Genomic DNA, 21,184 nt, shown 5'->3' on the forward strand with positions numbered 1-21,184 from the left:
TTAGGTCCTTCAAAATGTATCAAAAATACAGTTTTTTACATTAAAGCCAAACTCTATTTTATTTTTATACTGGCCTTTTCCAGATGTTTTCAGGCCAGAAACGTGATGTGCAGGCTCCTCTTTCTTTTGATATTTTCCAGCAGTGGCAGTTACCCATAGTGCATAGAGTGGCACTGACGTATTTACATCAATACCACTCTCTGCATCATTACACTGAAATTAAAGAGCATGAGCTGGTTTACTGAATGGATATGGACAGATAAAGGTGAATGCATGTCCATTTACATCTGGCTGCTCATAGGGCAGCCATTCTCAACCAGGGTTCCATTGAATCCTAGTGTTCCTTTTGAGGTTCTAGGGGTTTCTTGAGCTGTGGCTGAGTGAACGTCCTTTTGATGGTGCCTGCATAGTTCCAGAGCCAAAGCTGTTTGACAAAACCAATAGCATGACACAGTTATATTTTTAGCTGTATGCAAGGGTGGCATTTTGACCATCATTGTCAGGTTTGCATTCTTTCTACTGACCACCAATATAAGGGGCATTTTTACCATTAACCCCTGATGAATTGATTTTAGTAAGGGCTCTCTGAGACCTGAAAATTATTTTAGGCGTTCCTCTGAGGAACAAAGGTTGATAAAGTCTGCCATAGGGTGTGAGTCTGTTTTATTTTTTCCCATAGAGGGGACAAAAAAATGTATGTCTCACAGATGTCACAGATCTGACATCCATTTCTGCTTTGATCTTATTTCTGAATCATACTTACCTAGGTGGATGCAGCATCAGCGCCTCTACACTGAGAACAAATCGATCGAACGGCGCTGATCTCTCGGTTCTCACAGTTCCGTGAGCAGAGAGCTTTAGACTGTCAGTCACAGCTCTCTGCTCTGCCTCCTCCTCACTAACTGGAGTGCTGAGCTGCAGGGATGGGAGGTGTGGAGTGGCCGGCTCAGGCTCTTAGTGGCTTGCTGAGAGGCTGAGCCGGGAGTTGGTCCAGGGATCTGGCGGATCCTGACTCCGTCGTGGTCATGATGACGTGGAGCCTGGATGACTTCTGTAATGTCAACAGATCGGACTTCAGTCCGCTCTCCACTGAAATGGGTCACAGGAGTGCAATACAAATTGCACACCTGTGATCCATAGAAGTACAGCTAAACAAGCTTTGACTGTACTTCTCCTTTAAAGTGGTTGTGATGTCAGATGTTTTTTTATCCTAATGCGTTAAGATAAAACGCCTTCTGTGTGCAACAGCCCCCCTCAGCCCAACTAATTCTTACCTGAGCCCCCTCTCTGTCCAGTGATATCCACGAGTGTCTCGGTTGCCTGAGACTCTCCCTCCTGATTGGCTGAGACACAGCAGTGACACACTCTCAATCAGAGTCAGTTAGCCAATCAGGAGAGAGGAGGCAGGGCCAGGCTGCAGCTCCATGTCTGAATGGACTCAGGGAGCTGTGACTCGGCTCAGGTGCCCCCACAGCAAGTTGCTTGCTTTTGGGGTACTCGACAGGAGGGAGGTTCCAGGAGCACCGAAGAGGGACCCAATAAGGGGAGAATCTGGGCTGCACTGTGCAAAACCACTGGAACAGGGCAGGTAAGTATAACATGTTTGTTATTTTTATAGAGAAAAAAAGGATACTTTACAATTACTGTACTTTAACAGTGGATTCGTTTATGGATTCTGTGCTTTGATGGAAAGAGGGTTCTCGTGTAAAAGGGGCTCCAGCTCCAAAAAAATCTCCAACTACAAATATTTTATATTTTATATAGGATACATTTATACAATCAGGGGTTGGTTCACCTTTACAGACTTTTGCCCAAAAAAAAATCCATATGCATGGAGTCATAAACATGAAGTGGTCAGTTTTGTAAAAAAAATGCTTAATTTTTCAGCAGCTTATATAATTGTCCTCCCCTCTCGGTCCAGGGCTGCTGTAAGAAATCATGGGGCCCTGTACAGCCTACCTGACAGGGTCCCCCTCCCAGCCTGGGTGCGGGTGTAGGTGTATGGCCCTGAACATGGCTCCTATTACAGGAACACTCCACTCATTCACACCACCAGTGTGAATGAGCAGTCAATTATGTTTTTTAAATTATTATTTTACATTTTTTTAACAGTCTTGTGGAGAGAGGGCTAAGAAGAGCACTTTTGAGCCAAAGAGATGGAGGGCAAGGATACCCAATCATTCATTCTGCAGTGCATCTGAGGCTGCAGAGAAAGGAACCCGGAAGTGCTCTGTACAGAGGCTTTCTGTTCATTCACAAACTGAAGCATAGTAAGCACAATTTACTATGCTTCAGTTATGAGTGAAGACGGGAGCGATTAGTGCTCATCACTCACTGACACCATGTTCATGCAGAAAATGAAAGAGCTGATGAATATAACATGTCCCCCTGCCCCCCACCATCCTGACTGACACTGATCCCCATGTGCCTTGCAGCAGTTGATAGCCAGTGGAAGGGAGAGAAGAAGATGGGAAGGGAGATCACAGGGGGATTGAAGCTGTGGATAGGGGAGTGGTCAGAGTGGCGGGAAGAGCACAATCACTGGAACCAAACCCCCCTGTGGCCCCCCTGCAGCTGCTGACAGCTGAGATTGGAACTGTCCACACCAAAAAGCTGCCTGGGCCTCTTCTCTGTGGCCCTGGTCCTGCAGATAGCAGAACATAAAAAACATCAAATGCATGGCTCCAGAAACTCACATGCAAGTACTTGGCTTTGTTCCCTACCCATGCATGCACAATACACTCTTTCTTTCAGCTCAGTGTTCTGTGAGAGTGCAAAAGAGGATTTTGTATGAGCATGCATGGGTAGGAAAAAAAGCTGAGTGCATGTTATGGAATTCCCGGGTCTGCGCATCTGGCGCTCAACACATTCTGCTATCTCTGGGACAGACAGGGGAGGGCAATTGTATAAGCAGTTGAAAAAGAATCCATTCTTTACAAAACTGACCGTTTCATGTTAACCACTTTCAGACCGGACCAATTTGCTGGTCAAAGACCAGACCACTTTTTGCGATTCGGCACTGCGTCGCTTTAACTGACAATTGCGCGGTCGTGCGATGTGGCTCCCAAACAAAATTGACGTCCTTTTTTTCCCACAAATAGAGCTTTCTTTTGGTGGTACTTGATCACCCCTGCGGTTTTTATTTTTTGCGCTATAAACAAAAATAGAGCGACAATTTTGAAAAAAACGCATTATTTTTTACTTTTTGTTATAATAAATATCCCCCAAAAATATATAAAAAAAACATTTTTTTCCCTCAGTTTAGGCCGATATGTATTCTTCTACATATTTTTGGTAAAAGAAATCGCAATAAGCGATTATTGATTGGTTTGCGCAAAAGTTATAGCGTTTACATAATAGGGATAGTTTTATAGCATTTTTATTAATAATTTTTTATTATTTTTTTTTACTAGTAATGGCGGCGATTAGCGATTTTTATTGTGACTGCGACATTGTGGGAGACCCATCGGACATTTTTGAGACCATTGTCATTTATACAGTAATCACTGCTATATAAATGCAGTGATTCCTGTGTAAATGACACTGGCAGTGAAGGGGTTAACCAGTGGGTGGCAGTGTAGGGGTTAAGTGTTCCTAGGGGCGTGTTACTAACTGTGGGGGGGTTGGGCTTTCATTTAGTGAACACTGATCTCTGCTCCAATCACATGGAGCAGAGATCAGCGTCACTAGTTGCTAGGCAGAATGGAGAAATGTTGTTTACAATGGCAATTCTCCATTCGGCCGCTCCGTGAGACGATCGCGGGGATGCCTGCGGCGATCGAGTCCACGGGTCCCGCGACCGGACTCACGGGGATCCCGACCAGCGCGGGAGCGCGCCGCCGGCGGCGCGCTCCCGATGGCAGGGCAGCAAATTTAAAGGGACGTACATGTACGCTCATTTGCCTGCCCGTGCCATTCTGTCGACGTACATCGTCGTGCGCTGGTCGGCAAGTGGTTAATGTAGTGAGCGCCATTTAGTTCACATGGATGTTTTTTGTCAAAAGTCAGTAAAGGGGAACTAACCTTTAAGATACAAAAACTCATCATAAAATACTCAATAAAAAAACACGGTGCCCTCCACCAGCTTTCTAGTAAAAGTAATAGATATCAGGAAGTGTGTGATATGTTTTCATCTACAAGGTCATGGCCATCCCTATGCTTTACAGCCTGTCACTCTTCAAGTGGCTGACTGCCCTGCACAAATCAGAAATATTGATCCCCTTGTAATTATGTCAAAATCTAAAAAGGAAAAGTCTTTGTTGTCAGGGTAGAACACGGCCATAAGACGGCTCAGCAAAGCTGTGTGTGTATATTAGGAAGTGTGTATGCATGTACAAGAGTGAGTGTTTGTGTGGTATATATATATATATATATATATATATATATATATATATATATAAAAAGCATCTCACAAAAGTGAGTACACCCCTCACATTTTTGTAAATATTTTATTATATCTTTTTATGGGACAACACTTAAGAAATGACACTTTGCTACAATGTAAAGTAGTGAGTGTACGGCTTGTATAACAGTGTAAATTTGCTGTCCCCTCAAAATAACTCAATACACAGCCATTAATATCTAAACCGTTGGAATATTGCCCTGTGGCCCAATCTCCGCAGAGAGGGGATCATGCTCTGCTTCAGTATGTCACAATACATGTTGGCATTCATGGTTCCTTCAATGAACTGTAGCTCCCCAGTTCTGTTGTTCTGACACAAAGTGTCCGCCTATCAAATAGTGTCCGGGCCGAACTGCGCAGTCGCAGCGCTTGCGCAGTATGGGGGACAAGGAGAAGCCGAACATCTCCGAAGAAGAACGGCGCCTTCGCACTGAGTCGAGGTTGAAGCCCCACCATCCAAGTGGACATAGAGTTGCTCATATTAACAGGGCTTGGCTCTTTTATATTCTAACTCTATGTCCACTTGGATTGTGGGGCTTGAACCTGGACTCAGTGCGCAGGCGCCGCTTATCTTCGGAGATGTTCGGCTTCCCCCTGTCCCCCATACTGCGCAAGCGCATTACAGGGCAGACACTATGTGGCAGCTGGCAGCACTTATATGTCTATTTCCCAAAGACAATCTCTGAATATGACGCTGATCACGTGCACTCAACCTCGACCATGGCGAGGCCTGTTCTGAGTCTATAGAGGAGTGAGTGTGTGTTCCTATAGTGCAGAGGTGCCCAACCACTGGCCCGGGGGCCACATGTGGCCCGCGAAGCCCTCTGATGTGGCCCGCGACCTTCTGCTCTGGGATGGGGGTTTGGCAAGCCCAGATTGCTGGTTGCCTACCCGCCATACCAGAGCATTAGTGTTTTGAATGAAGCCAGCAGTAAAGAAAGCAAGCAGCTGCGGAGCAGAGCTGCATAAGCCAATACTTCCTTATAGCATGGGCTTCTGTCATAGGTGGAGTGATACCAAATGCTCTCTGCCTGAGACAGCAAGTTTATTACTAAAATCAGTGTATATATGCACATATCTGTTCTGCAGTAGTTACTGGGCTGCTTTCAAACTGATCCACAGGTGTAGTACAGTGCACCTGCGGCTTACCTGCACTGAGCCATAGACTTCTGGTTTTACCTGTGGGTTTGGTGCACTTTCAGAAAGTGCACCACACCTGCAGAAAATAATAGAATTCTATGGCAAAGTACAGCTAACCTGCAGGAAGGCCACAGGTGCGCAGCGTTCACTGAGTGGGTAGACCGCAGACCATCAGTGTAAAAGTAGCCTTGGGCTTCTTTAACATGATCTGTCTGACCCAATCGTAAGTTCCATTCACCTTTATGGAGCAGCAGATGTAAACAGACTTGTATCCATTTACACCTGCCTTTTTCCAAGCCAATCGGCTAAAAAAACAGAAGTGTTTCCTCCCCCTTCCATTTGATCAGATGAGAGTGCCCACAGAGTAGAGTGGGCTGTGTCTATGTCCGCTTTGCATACGCAGAGTGGACGCGGACCTTTCATCTGCTCATTGTGGCCCATGACTGATTACTAAGTCGCTTAAGTGGCCCTCGCTCTTCAAAAGGTTGGGCACCCCTGCTATAGCGTGTGTGCTCCTATGAAGTTAGGAGCGTGTGTGTTCCTACAGAGGAGTGTATGTATGTGTGTGTGTTCCTATAGAGGAGTGTGTGTGTGTGTGTTCCTATAGAGGAGTGTGTGTGTGTGTGTGTTCCTATAGAGGAGTGTGTGTGTGTGTTCCTATAGAAGAGAGTGTGTGTGTGTGTATTTCTGTAGTGTGTGTGTGTGTGTGTGTGTGTGTATTTCTGTAGTGTGTGTGTGTGTGTTCCTATAGAGGAGTGTGTGTTCCTATAGAGGAGTGTTTGTGTGTGTGTGTTCCTATAGAGGAGTGTGTGTGCGTTCCTATAGAGGAGTGTGTGTGTGTGTTCCTATAGATGAGTGTGTGTGTGTGTGTGCTCCTACAGTGTGTGCGCTCCTATAGAGGTGTGTGTGCTCCTATGGAGGCGTGTGTGTGTATGTTCCTATAGAGGAGTATGTGTGTTTTCCTATAGAGGAGTGTGTGTGTGTGTGTGTGTTCCTATAGAGAAGTGTGTATTCCTATAGAGGAGTGTGTGTTCCTATAGAAGAGAGTGTATGTGTGTATTTCTGTAGTGTGTGTGTGTGCTCATATAGAAGAGTGTGTGTGTTCCTATAGAGGAGTGTGTGTGTGTGTTCCTATAGTGTGTGAGTTCCTATAGAGGAGCGGGTGTGTGTGTGTTCCTATAGAGTAGTGTGTGTGTTCCTATAGTGTGTGAGTGTTCCTATAGAGGAGTGTGTGTGTGTGTGTGTGTGTATGTTCCTATAGCGTGTGTGTGTTCCTATAGTGTGTGTGCTCCTATAGAGGTGTGTGTTCCTATAGAGGAGTGTGTGTATGTGTTCCTATAGAGGAGTGTGTGTGTTCCTATAGAGGAGTGTGTGTATGTGTGTGTGTTCCTATAGAGGAGTGTGTGTGTGTGTGTGTATGTCCCTATAGAGGAGTGTGTGTGCATTCCTATAGTGTGTGTGCGCTCCTATGGAGGAGTGTGTGTGTTCCTATAGAGGAGTGTGTGTGTTCCTATAGAGGAGTGTGTGTGTTCCTATAGTGTGTGTGTGTGTTCCTATAGTGTGTGTGTGTGTTCCTATAGTGTGTGTGTGTGTTCCTATAGTGTGTGTGTGTGTTCCTATAGTGTGTGTGTGTGTTCCTATAGTGTGTGTGTTCCTATAGTGTGTGTGCTCCTATAGAGGAGTGTCTGTATGTGTTCCTATAGAGGAGTATGTGTGTGTTCCTATAGAGGAGTGTGTGTATGTGTGTGTGTTCCTATAGAGGAGTGTGTGTCCCTATAGAGGAGTGTGTGTGCATTCCTATAGTGTGTGTGCACTCCTATGGAGGAGTGTGTGTGTTCCTATAGAGGAGTGTGTGTGTTCCTATAGTGTGTGTGTGTGTGTGTGTGTGTGTGTGTTCCTATAGTGTGTGAGTGTGTTCCTATAGAGGAGTGTGTATGTGTGTGTTCCTATAGTGGAGTGTGTATGTGTGTGTTCCTATAGTGGAGTGTGTATGTGTGTGTTCCTATAGAGGAGTGTGTGTGTGTTCCTACAGAGGTGTGTGTGTGTGTTCCTATTGTGTGTGTGCTCCTATAGAGGAGTGTGTGTATGTGTTCCTATAGAGGAGTGTGTGTGTGTGTGTTCCTATGGAGGAATGTGTGTGTATTCCTATGGAGGAGTGTGTGTGTGTGTTCCTATAGAGGAGTGTGTGTGTGTGTGTATGTCCCTATAGAGGAGTGTGTGTGTGTTCCTATAGTGTGTGTGCACTCCTATGGAGGAGTGTGTGTGTTCCTATAGAGGAGTGTGTGTGTGTGTGTATGTGTTCCTACAGAGGAGTTTGTGTGTGTGTGTTCCTATAGTGTGTGTGTTCCTATAGAGGAGTGTGTGTGTGTGTTCTTATAGTGTGTGCGCTACTATAGAGAAGTGTGTGTGTGTGTGTGTTCCTATAGAGGAGTGTGTGTTCCTACAGAGGAGTGTGTGTTCCTACAGAGGAGTGTGTGTGTGTGTTCCTATAGTGTGTGCGCTCCTATAGAGGAGTGTGTGTGTGTGTTCCTATAGTGTGTGTGCTCCTATAGAAGAGTGTGTGTGTGTGTTCCTATAGTGTGTGTGCTCCTATAGAGGTGTGTGTATGTGTGTTCCTACAGTGTGTGTGTGTGCTCATATAGAGAAGTGTGTGTGTTCCTATAGTGTGTATGCTCCTATAGAGAAGTGTGTGTACTCCTATAGAGGAGTGTGTGTGCATGCTCCTATGGAGGAGTGTGTGTGTTCCTATAGAGGAGTGTGTGTGTGTGTGTGTGTGTGTGTGTGTGTGTGTGTGTGTGTGTGTGTGTATGTGTTCCTACAGAGGAGTGTGTGTGTGTTCCTATAGTGTGTGTGCTCCTATAGAGGAGTGTGTGTGTGTGTGTGTGCTCCTATGGAGGAGCGTGTTTGTGTGTTCCTATAGAGGAGTGTGTGTGTTCCTAAAGAGGAGTGTGTGTATGTCCCTACAGAGGAGTGTGTGTGTTCCTATAGTGTGTGTGCTCCTATAGAGTGTGTGTGTTCCTATAGAGGAGTGTGTGTGTGGCTCATATAGTGTGTGGTGTGCTCCTATAGAGGAGTGTGTGTGTGTTCCTATAGTGTGTGTGTGCTCCTATGGAGGAGAGTGTGTGTGTGTTCCTATAGAATGTGTGTTCCTATGGAGGAGAGTGTGTGTGTGTTCCTATAGAATGTGTGTCCTATGAGGAGAGTGTGTGTGTGTTCCTATAGAATGTGTGTTCCTATGGAGGAGAGTGTGTGTGTGTTCCTATAGAATGTGTGTTCCTATGGAGGAGAGTGTGTGTGTGTTCCTATAGAATGTGTGCTCCTATGGAGGAGAGCGTGTGTGTGTTCCTATAGAATGTGTGTCTATGGAGGAGAGTGTGTGTGTTATAGTGTGTGTTCCTAGAGGAGAGTGCGTGTGTGTGTTCCTATAGAATGTGTGTCCTATGGAGGAGAGTGTGTGTGTGTTCCTATAGAATGTGTGCTCCTATGGAGGAGAGCGTGTGTGTGTGTTCCTATAGAATGTGTGCTCCTATGGAGGAGAGTGTGTGTGTGTTCCTATAGAATGTGTGTTCCTATGGAGGAGAGCGTGTGTGTGTGTTCCCTATAGAATGTGTGTTCCTATGGAGGAGAGTGTGTGTGTGTTCCTATAGTGTGCTCCTATGGAGGAGAGTGTGTGTGTGTGTTCCTATAGAATGTGTGCTCCTATGGAGGAGAGCGTGTGTGTGTTTCCTATAGAATGTGTGCTCCTATGGAGGAGAGTGTGTGTGTGTTCCTATAGAATGTGTGTTCCTATGGAGGAGAGTGTGTGTGTGTTCCTATAGAATGTGTGCTCCTATGGAGGAGATGTGTGTGTGTGTTCCTATAGAATGTGTGCTCCTATGGAGGAGAGCGTGTGTGTGTTCCTATAGAATGTGTGTTCCTATGGAGGAGAGTGTGTGTGTGTTCCTATAGAATGTGTGCTCCTATGGAGGAGAGTGTGTGTGTGTTCCTATAGAATGTGTGTTCCTATGGAGGAGAGTGTGTGTGTGTTCCTATAGAATGTGTGCTCCTATGGAGGAGAGTGTGTGTGTGTTCCTATAGAATGTGTGTTCCTATGGAGGAGAGTGTGTGTGTGTTCCTATAGAATGTGTGTTCCTATGGAGGAGAGTGTGTGTGTGTGTTCCTATAGAATGTGTGCTCCTATGGAGGAGAGCGTGTGTGTGTTCCTATAGAATGTGTGCTCCTATGGAGGAGAGTGTGTGTGTGTGTGTTCCTATAGAATGTGTGCTCCTATGGAGGAGAGCGTGTGTGTGTTCCTATAGAATGTGTGTTCCTATGGAGGAGAGTGTGTGTGTGTTCCTATAGAATGTGTGCTCCTATGGAGGAGAGCGTGTGTGTGTTCCTATAGAATGTGTGCTCCTATGGAGGAGAGTGTGTGTGTGTGTTCCTATAGAATGTGTGCTCCTATGGAGGAGAGCGTGTGTGTGTGTTCCTATAGAATGTGTGTTCCTATGGAGGAGAGTGTGTGTGTGTTCCTATAGAATGTGTGTTCCTATGGAGGAGAGTGTGTGTGTGTTCCTATAGAATGTGTGCTCCTATGGAGGAGAGTGTGTGTGTGTTCCTATAGAATGTGTGCTCCTATGGAGGAGAGTGTGTGTGTGTTCCTATAGAATGTGTGTTCCTATGGAGGAGAGTGTGTGTGTGTTCCTATAGAATGTGTGCTCTATGGAGGAGAGTGTGTGTGTGTTCCTATAGATGTGTGTTCCTATGGAGGAGAGTGTGTGTGTGTTCCTATAGAATGTGTGTTCCTATGGAGGAGAGCGTGTGTGTGTTCCTATAGAATGTGTGTTCCTATGGAGGAGAGTGTGTGTGTGTTCCTATAGAATGTGTGTTCCTATGGAGGAGAGTGTGTGTGTGTTCCTATAGAATGTGTGCTCCCTATGGAGGAGAGTGTGTGTGTTCCTATAGAATGTGTGCTCCTATGGAGGAGAGTGTGTGTGTGTTCCTATAGAATGTGTGTTCCTATGGAGGAGAGCGTGTGTGTGTTCCTATAGAATGTGTGTTCCTATGGAGGAGAGCGTGTGTGTGTTCCTATAGAATGTGTGCTCCTATGGAGGAGAGCGTGTGTGTGTTCCTATAGAATGTGTGCTCCTATGGAGGAGAGTGTGTGTGTGTTCCTATAGAATGTGTGCTCCTATGGAGGAGAGTGTGTGTGTGTTCCTATAGAATGTGTGTTCCTATGGAGGAGAGCGTGTGTGTGTTCCTATAGAATGTGTGTTCCTATGGAGGAGAGTGTGTGTGTGTTCCTATAGAATGTGTGCTCCTATGGAGGAGAGTGTGTGTGTGTGTTCCTATAGAATGTGTGCTCCTATGGAGGAGAGCGTGTGTGTGTTCCTATAGAATGTGTGCTCCTATGGAGGAGAGTGTGTGTGTGTGTTCCTATAGAATGTGTGCTCCTATGGAGGAGAGCGTGTGTGTGTTCCTATAGAATGTGTGCTCCTATGGAGGAGAGTGTGTGTGTGTGTTCCTATAGAATGTGTGTTCCTATGGAGGAGAGTGTGTGTGTGTTCCTATAGAATGTGTGTTCCTATGGAGGAGAGTGTGTGTGGTGTTCCTATAGAATGTGTGCTCCTATGGAGGAGAGCGTGTGTGTGTTCCTATAGAATGTGTGTTCCTATGGAGGAGAGTGTGTGTGTGTTCCTATAGAATGTGTGCTCCTATGGAGGAGAGTGTGTGTGTGTTCCTATAGAATGTGTGCTCCTATGGAGGAGAGTGTGTGTGTGTTCCTATAGAATGTGTGCTCCTATGGAGGAGAGTGTGTGTGTGTTCCTATAGAATGTGTGTTCCTATGGAGGAGAGTGTGTGTGTGTTCCTATAGAATGTGTGTTCCTATGGAGGAGAGTGTGTGTGTGTGTTCCTATAGAATGTGTGCTCCTATGGAGGAGAGCGTGTGTGTGTTCCTATAGAATGTGTGCTCCTATGGAGGAGAGGTGTGTGTGTTTCCTATAGAATGTGTGTTCCTATGGAGGAGAGCGTGTGTGTGTTCCTATAGAATGTGTGTTCCTATGGAGGAGAGTGTGTGTGTGTTCCTATAGAATGTGTGTTCCTATGAGGAGAGTGTGTGTGTGTTCCTATAGAATGTGTGTTCCTATGGAGGAGAGCGTGTGTGTGTTCCTATAGAATGTGTGTTCCTCTGGAGGAGAGCGTGGTGTGTGTTCCTATAGAATGTGTGTTCCTATGGAGGAGAGTGTGTGTGTGTTCCTATAGAATGTGTGCTCCTATGGAGGAGAGCGTGTGTGTGTTCCTATAGAATGTGTGCTCCTATGGAGGAGAGTGTGTGTGTGTTCCTATAGAATGTGTGCTCCTATGGAGGAGAGTGTGTGTGTGTTCCTATAGAATGTGTGTTCCTATGGAGGAGAGCGTGTGTGTGTTCCTATAGAATGTGTGTTCCTATGGAGGAGAGTGTGTGTGTGTTCCTATAGAATGTGTGTTCCTATGGAGGAGAGTGTGTGTGTGTGTTCCTATAGAATGTGTTCTCCTATGGAGGAGAGCGTGTGTGTGTTCCTATAGAATGTGTGCTCCTATGGAGGAGAGTGTGTGTGTGTTCCTATAGAATGTGTGCTCCTATGGAGGAGAGTGTGTGTGTGTTCCTATAGAATGTGTGCTTCCTATGGAGGAGAGTGTGTGTGTGTGTTCCTATAGAATGTGTGTTCCTATGGAGGAGAGTGTGTGTGTGTTCCTATAGAATGTGTGTTCCTATGGAGGAGAGTGTGTGTGTGTGTTCCTATAGAATGTGTGCTCCTATGGAGGAGAGCGTGTGTGTGTTCCTATAGAATGTGTGTTCCTATGGAGGAGAGTGTGTGTGTGTTCCTATAGAATGTGTGCTCCTATGGAGGAGAGTGTGTGTGTGTTCCTATAGAATGTGTGTTCCTATGGAGGAGAGTGTGTGTGTGTTCCTATAGAATGTGTGCTCCTATGGAGGAGAGTGTGTGTGTGTTCCTATAGAATGTGTGTTCCTATGGAGGAGAGTGTGTGTGTGTTCCTATAGAATGTGTGTTCCTATGGAGGAGAGTGTGTGTGTGTGTTCCTATAGAATGTGTGCTCCTATGGAGGAGAGCGTGTGTGTGTTCCTATAGAATGTGTGCTCCTATGGAGGAGAGTGTGTGTGTGTGTTCCTATAGAATGTGTGCTCCTATGGAGGAGAGCGTGTGTGTGTTCCTATAGAATGTGTGTTCCTATGGAGGAGAGTGTGTGTGTGTTCCTATAGAATGTGTGCTCCTATGGAGGAGAGCGTGTGTGTGTTCCTATAGAATGTGTGCTCCTATGGAGGAGAGTGTGTGTGTGTGTTCCTATAGAATGTGTGCTCCTATGGAGGAGAGCGTGTGTGTGTGTTCCTATAGAATGTGTGTTCCTATGGAGGAGAGTGTGTGTGTGTTCCTATAGAATGTGTGTTCCTATGGAGGAGAGTGTGTGTGTGTTCCTATAGAATGTGTGCTCCTATGGAGGAGAGTGTGTGTGTGTTCCTATAGAATGTGTGTTCCTATGGAGGAGAGTGTGTGTGTGTTCCTATAGAATGTGTGCTCCTATGGAGGAGAGTGTGTGTGTGTTCCTATAGAATGTGTGTTCCTATGGAGGAGAGTGTGTGTGTGTTCCTATAGAATGTGTGTTCCTATGGAGGAGAGCGTGTGTGTGTTCCTATAGAATGTGTGTTCCTATGGAGGAGAGCGTGTGTGTGTTCCTATAGAATGTGTGTTCCTATGGAGGAGAGTGTGTGTGTGTTCCTATAGAATGTGTGTTCCTATGGAGGAGAGTGTGTGTGTGTTCCTATAGAATGTGTGCTCCTATGGAGGAGAGCGTGTGTGTGTTCCTATAGAATGTGTGTTCCTATGGAGGAGAGCGTGTGTGTGTTCCTATAGAATGTGTGTTCCTATGGAGGAGAGTGTGTGTGTGTTCCTATAGAATGTGTGTTCCTATGGAGGAGAGTGTGTGTGTGTTCCTATAGAATGTGTGTTCCTATGGAGGAGAGTGTGTGTGTGTTCCTATAGAATGTGTGTTCCTATGGAGGAGAGTGTGTGTGTGTTCCTATAGAATGTGTGTTCCTATGGAGGAGAGTGTGTGTGTGTTCCTATAGAATGTGTGTTCCTATGGAGGAGAGTGTGTGTGTGTTCCTATAGAATGTGTGCTCCTATGGAGGAGAGCGTGTGTGTGTTCCTATAGAATGTGTGTTCCTATGGAGGAGAGCGTGTGTGTGTTCCTATAGAATGTGTGTTCCTATGGAGGAGAGTGTGTGTGTGTTCCTATAGAATGTGTGTTCCTATGGAGGAGAGTGTGTGTGTGTTCCTATAGAATGTGTGCTCCTATGGAGGAGAGCGTGTGTGTGTTCCTATAGAATGTGTGTTCCTATGGAGGAGAGTGTGTGTGTGTTCCTATAGAATGTGTGCTCCTATGGAGGAGAGTGTGTGTGTGTTCCTATAGAATGTGTGTTCCTATGGAGGAGAGTGTGTGTGTGTTCCTATAGAATGTGTGTTCCTATGGAGGAGAGTGTGTGTGTGTTCCTATAGAATGTGTGTTCCTATGGAGGAGAGCGTGTGTGTGTTCCTATAGAATGTGTGTTCCTATGGAGGAGAGTGTGTGTGTGTTCCTATAGAATGTGTGTTCCTATGGAGGAGAGTGTGTGTGTGTTCCTATAGAATGTGTGCTCCTATGGAGGAGAGCGTGTGTGTGTTCCTATAGAATGTGTGCTCCTATGGAGGAGAGCGTGTGTGTGTTCCTATAGAATGTGTGTTCCTATGGAGGAGAGTGTGTGTGTGTTCCTATAGAATGTGTGCTCCTATGGAGGAGAGCGTGTGTGTGTTCCTATAGAATGTGTGCTCCTATGGAGGAGAGTGTGTGTGTGTGTTCCTATAGAATGTGTGTTCCTATGGAGGAGAGTGTGTGTGTGTGTGTTCCTATAGAATGTGTGTTCCTATGGAGGAGAGTGTGTGTGTGTTCCTATAGAATGTGTGCTCCTATGGAGGAGAGCGTGTGTGTGTTCCTATAGAATGTGTGTTCCTATGGAGGAGAGTGTGTGTGTGTGTGTTCCTATAGAATGTGTGTTCCTATGGAGGAGAGTGTGTGTGTGTTCCTATAGAATGTGTGCTCCTATGGAGGAGAGCGTGTGTGTGTTCCTATAGAATGTGTGCTCCTATGGAGGAGAGCGTGTGTGTGTTCCTATAGAATGTGTGCTCCTATGGAGGAGAGTGTGTGTGTGTGTTCCTATAGAATGTGTGTTCCTATGGAGGAGAGTGTGTGTGTGTGTGAGCGGCTGAATAAGTGAATGGACCAATTCGTTGCTCGGCAGGTTGAATAGGTGTGAGGCGTGGCGATGAGCCGTAGCCCCGCCCCGTCTAGCCTGCAGGCGTCCCTCCCCCAGCTCTCCTTAGCCCCGTAGTGCTAGTATCACTGCAGTGCAATCCTCCTCCTGCCGCCGCTTTGCCTGTACTCTTCTTCTCCCATTGAGTGGCAGTCCGGAACTTCATCTCCCAGCCGCCCCCGGGATCCGCACCTCTCGCAGCCATGAGGGAGCTGCTGAAAGGGTAAGTGCGAGCGGCGGAGGATGCCGCCTTCTCCGGTGTGTGCTGTGCATTCTTCCTTCCCGGGAAAGTTTGTGTGTGAGAGGAAGGAAGGAACGAGCGGAGCCTGGTCATCTCTTCCCCGGGAGGAGCGCAGCCCGGCTCAGCCTTCCCTCCTCCACATCCACACATGAGAGCCGGGAGAGGAGGGAAGGAGGGAGGCTCGTCACTGATTGTACGGCTCGGTGTTCTCTGTGTGTTCTATGTGTGTGCGGGAGGAACACTTCCTGCTCTATACACTCAGTGTAGGACATTCCCAGCAATCTCATCCCTATACATCCATCTCGTCCCCTCATCACTGTACACGTCTGTCTCATCTCTACACCTCTACTCACACTTCACTCAAAGGTCAACTTTCTGTATCGCACCCTACCACCCTCCTCCCTACCACCCTACTACCTACCACCCTCCCATCCTAATACCTTCCATCATACCACCTTCCACCCTACCATCCTACTACCTTCCATCATACCACCTTCCACCCTACCATCCTACTACCTTCCATCATACCACCTTCCACCCTACCATCCTACTACCTTCCATCATACCACCTTCCACCCTACCATCCTACTACCTTCCATCATACCACCTTCCACCCTACCATCCTACTACCTTCCATCATACCACCTTCCACCCTACCACCCTTCCACCCTACCACCCTTCCACCCTACCACCCTTCCACCCTACCACCCTTCCACCCTTCCACCCTTCCACCCTACCACCCTACCACCCTTCCACCCTTCCACCCTACCACCACAACCACAACCACCTTCCATCTACTGTCAGCCACCCTTGCATGCTTCTGCACAATACAGAGAGAGAGCCACTCGCATCATACAATGTTCAATCAAAGGCTTTCCTCATCGGACTTATGATTGCTCACATTACACCCCCCAATACCTTTCTTCCTTGGATCTATATGAATGTTGGACAGGGAAGTATCCTTATGGGCAGCCGAATGCCAGCAGGTGTGCGTCCCTCTACATGCAGCTACGTTCAGCTTCATTGGACCAAACGGAATAAGTTTGCATCCGGGACTACTATATCAGACCTCTCCGCATGTGGGCTGATGCATGTCAGTTTTTACAGTTCAGTCATCCAATTTGGACTGATCCACCACTACTGGACTGTATTGTATGTATATATGTATGTATATATATATATATATATATATATATATATATATATATTATACACTATCCTATCCTCATGGTGTATGTGGAGGTCTTTATTCTATTTATTTTTTGTGTTTTGAGGTTGAACTAGATAGTCTTTTTTTTTTTTTTCCTTGTGTATGTGTGATTAAATAGCAAACCCACAAAATTATTGGAACCATTAAACATGAATCCATCTAGTCCAGCCTCCAACCAAATAAAAATAAATAGAAGATCTTCTAAACACTATCCAATCCCCATGGTCTTGTATACAGTGCAGTGTATGTATAAAATATATATTGGACTGTGCCCTGCTGAATGCTTGGAGACTGACACTTGGTAAAGCTGAGTAGAACGCCTCTCAAGTCTTGCGAGTGGCTGTTTATTATTATATATATTTTTTTAATTAAAAGCAAATATTTCCTGTCCTAAAGAAACACCATGTCAAAGCAGCAATATGTAATTATTATGTTTCCTTTTCTGTAAACAATTGTCCCACCTGCTTCCTTATTCTTGTACAGAGGCAGCAGTCATTATCCCAGTGATAATGAGATATATGTGTGTGTGTGTGTGTGTGTGTGTTTTTAGGGAGAAACAATGTTTTTAATGTTGATTGTGTCGCAGTATAGGTGAGGTGAGATTTATTGCCTGTTTTTTCACCATAGCGATAATTCACTTTGTGGACTACTTTACATCCAATAGCCTGTAGGGATAACTTGACAAGAAAGAGCATCCCTTAGTCATAAATATCTTTGTGAAAGAATATCGCCTTAGGACACCTACCTGTATTCTTTAGCCAGAATTGATGTTGGACTGAAATAACCTGAGACAGCCTCCGAGTTAAAGAACGCTGTGTTTGTCAGGCAACATACCACAGGCTTGCTAGAAATTTGACTCAGAATTAAAGGTAACTGTACCTGTTGCCTTTTAGCAATCGGCATTCCTTCTTTATTTTTATTTACCACCTCCAAATGGAGAGGAATCCTATTTCAGGATTTGTGTATGAAATGCACAGGGTGATAGGCATTTTATTTTTTATTTTTTTTATTTTTACCTTTTTTAAGAGAGCTGCACTTGTACATTGAGAGTTGTAGCTGTAGGATACAGAGATGTGCAGAGGATTCAGGAGGTAGTAATGGAGCATCTTCATTCCCTCTTAGATTGTAAGCTCTGATGAGCCGGGGCCCTCAGATTCCTATTGTCCTGTACTGTCTGCCCTTATGTTGTAAACTGTTGACACTATATAAATCCTGTATAATAACTGACCACTTGGAAAGTTTAAGCTTTATGCCCAGTTTTTGAATGCTGAATGAGCTTAATTACTTTCTTTATCCCAGTTACCAGAAAAAAAGAGGGTCAGGAGCTTACTATGCAGCTTGGTATCAGCTGGCCAGTCTGTCCAAAAGCCACAATAACATGTAATCATTACCCTCATCCTCCCTGGGAAAGTAAAGAGAGTTGAAAATTTCTAGTGCAGAGCCGACCTTTGTACTGTGCTGTTGTGTGTGTTTTTTTTTTTTTTTTTTTTTTTTTTTACACAATGCTTCCCAATCTCCATATAGACTTAAGCCCCTTTTATTGGTTTCTTGAATGCACAGAGCTATGATGCATTAAAATGAAAAGTTCTGCTAAGATCAGCCTGATCCCTGGATTTAGGACAAAAGGATTGCATGTGTAACAGTACAAATCGGTGTATGTAAGTGCTTCAAAGTAGCAATGAATATTTGCTGGCACCATTTGCTGAATACCTGCTGCCTCCCTGAACTGTACATAGTCGCAGTTTGTCACTATGGTGATTGGGCTGTCATAAAATATGCTAATTCCTTTTGATGCCTCTTCTAATGCACCTTAAACAATCGCTGTTTTTCTCCTGCTCTGGGGATAGAGTTATGAATATAGATGGGTGCCAGGATGTTTGGTTATTCAGGCAGTGCAAAACACACTAAATTGAAGGCTGAAAACTAGGTCAGCTTTGTGGGATGGTAAAGTCTTTGGATTTTCTTTCTGGTGTGGGCACTTTTTTTTTTTTTTTTTTTTTTACTTTTTGCATATAGTTGAGGTGACTGGTCTGGCTGCCTACAGGAAGGTGATTGTTCAACTTTAATGAAGCGAAGCAGCTAGAAATCATTTTATCTTGAGATAAATACAGCGGAATGCCACAGATACACTTTTTCTTCTAGCTGCCTTTGTGTCCTGTCATCACAGATAGTTACTAGGTTATTTACTATAGTGATGGCAAATGTCCATAGCATGCTGACCCGAGCCAAGTTAGGTGTAATGTTTACTCTGTAAGAATGTTATTGCCTGCACATCTGTTTTCTTTGAGAATGTAGAATCATGTATTTTGTTAACTGTAGCATGCAATGTCTTTGTGTCTATGTGCACATATAGATTTATGTCCTGTATTTCTATGGCACCTATGTGTTATGTGGTGCTCGACTTCTTCACAGTCCATGCAGTCATTCGCATCATACCCTCCTCCACAGGAGTTTGCAATGACATGTTCTACAAATAATCATATGTAAAGTTCTTAAGCTGCAGGCACAGATCAGATAGTGTCGCATTTCATGTCATCGATGTCCAAATACATTTACAGGAGACTTTATTGGAACTTTGCAGTCTGACTTGTAAGTTTTTAGCTTGTCAGAGGATAAGCCCCATTCTGGTTTGATCTTTTATGCTGTGCTTCTGTAACGTTACAAGAGTCGCCAATTAATGGCTATTATTGTCACTGCATATGTGCAGAAAATCTAAGCTTATCATAAGCTTGGAATTGATTGGTGTTCTTCTACCATGCTGAGATAAAAATAATGTAGACAGCATGCATGTTACCATTTCTTAATTATCAGATCTCATCACCATCTTTTTGTCCAGAATACTCGCCTCTTTAGTCAACTCTGTGAAATGTGCTTGTCCCAGTATTGTGCTGATCTAAGGCTGTTGATCTTTCCCTGATAAAACAATGCTATTTCACCTTGTGTGTTTTGTTATATTTCAGTTCTGATATGCAGTTGTACCGCCGAAGTCTAAATTTAGTTCTGTACACTGAGCAGTCATTAGTCTTGAAAATGTCAACTTGCGTAGACCATAATGATGTTAGAGGTTAGACTTGGAGATTTCTGAAGAATCCTGCTGGTCTTTCTTGAATAGGTACATTAGTCAGATGTAAAGTGTGCTTGATAGCAGTTTTGGTACAGCAGGCTGTTTGGTTTGCTTAGCAAACTGTAATGGGCAGTGATGTGTGAAGTGCAGATGATATACATACATTCAACTTTCATCAGTGTAAAGGTGCTGGGACAGAGAATGACAAGTGCCTAATGCAGAGGTTCCTAACCTTTTTAAAGAGGAGCTCCATGCCACTGGACACTTGCATACCTGCCCAGACCTCCAATGGATTGCCCATGATGTCCCCATACTCTTCACCGAACATTGAAAATGATCAACATCTTCAGTCCCATTTGGTTTTGGTATGACTTCAAAGGATGTCAATAGAGTGGAATTACTTTGCATATTGCTAGCTAGAAGAGCAGCTGAGAATTTTTATAAGGGTTTTATTACATATACTTGATCTATCTCGCATCAGTTTGATTTCAGGATCAGTAATGCAGAGAATCCTTTTTAGTTCGAATTTTTAGTTTTTTCAGAGATTCAGTCCTACACTACTATCATTTGGCAAATTGGTTGATGTGTGTTCTGGTCTTAGGCTCCATTCACACTTAAACGCACTGAAGCACCACTTTTTTTTTTTTTTTGTAGCAGCACCATTCATTTGAATGAGCTTCCCTCTGCTCCAAAAATGCTCATATACTAACTTTTGGCACAGAGCTAGGTGCGTTTTGCATTGCATGTTTCCTGTGATTTTTGCGGGATATGTTGCACTACAGTTACAGCAAAATCGCACCATGTTTAGGGTGCCATTAAGAAATAATGGCTTTGCAAACATGTTTCTTTTTGCTGCAATTCTGAAATCGTAGGCAGAATTGCGTGTTTCTGCCCGTGATTCCAAAATGCTCAGGTGTGAATTGAGTCGACTTGTCTCATCAAAAAATATGAGCTGGCTTTGCCTACTTGTTTTAGGGCTGTCATCTTTGTCCTTCTCGCGCTAGTAGGTGAGTCACTAACTTAAAAACAATCACGGGCATATCGGATGTAGGAATTCCTAATATGTTTGTGTGAGATCAATGATTTACAATGCTCCATGATGAAACCAGGGTTAGGATTTCAGCCTCAGGCCATGCGTTATCAAATACAGGTCAGAAATGGTGGATTCCTTTTTTTTTTTTTTTTTTTTTTTTTTTCTCTGACAAATTCCCTTTAAATATGTCAGCATAGTGTGACAGAATTAACTTGCAGTTTACTGTATATTTTGCACCTGGCTGAAAACAATTTACCTGAAAGTTGTAGTAAACTGATTTTTTTTTTTTTTGCCAATACAATTGTGCTAATTTGTTTACATACCCTGGCAGAATATTTTTTTTTTTTTTGTTTTTGTTTTTTTTAACGATTTTTCAGAGAATATGAATGATGACACAAAAACATTTCTGCCACTCATGGTCAGTGTTTGTCTGAAGCCATTTATTATCAATCGACTGTGTTTACTCTTTTTAAATCATAATGGCAACCAAAACTACCCAAATGACCCTGATCAAAAGTTTGCACACCCTGGTGATTTTAGCCTGATAATAACTTTGTGTGTGTAAAAGGTCAATGTGTTTCTGGATTCCTGACAGACCCTTGCATCTTTCATCTGGTTCTGCACTGACGTTTCTGGATTCTGAGTCATGGCGAAAGCAAAATAATTGTCAAAGGATCTGCGGGAAGGTAGCTGACCTGTATACAACGGGAAAGGGATATAAAAAGATATCCAAGGAATTGGGAATGCCAATCAGCAGTGTTCAAAC

The 21,184-nt window shown here is 44.4% G+C and overlaps 1 protein-coding gene across 8 annotated transcripts in view; it reads left to right on the plus strand.

Moving 5' to 3' along the window:
* The window catches only part of DMD (dystrophin), a 3,436,004-nt gene that overhangs the window by 3,089,103 nt on the left and 325,717 nt on the right, over positions 1-21,184 (plus strand). Inside the window, exon 1 of one of the 8 annotated variants that reach the window (XM_077482564.1) lies at positions 14,932-15,093. The exons of 6 other annotated variants lie outside the window; for them this stretch is intronic. In XM_077482564.1, coding sequence (XP_077338690.1) covers positions 15,074-15,093 — 20 coding nt within the window. In that variant the 5' untranslated portion in view covers positions 14,932-15,073. Of the gene's footprint in view, positions 1-14,931; positions 15,094-17,837; positions 17,980-21,184 lie in introns of those variants that run through there. One more of the 8 variants, XM_077482563.1, reaches the window with a different exon arrangement.

Source organism: Lithobates pipiens, unplaced genomic scaffold (assembly GCF_037356315.1).
Source record: "Lithobates pipiens isolate NorthernLeopardFrog02 unplaced genomic scaffold, aLitPip1_a1.2 Scaffold_16, whole genome shotgun sequence".
NCBI lineage: Eukaryota > Metazoa > Chordata > Amphibia > Anura > Ranidae > Lithobates > Lithobates pipiens.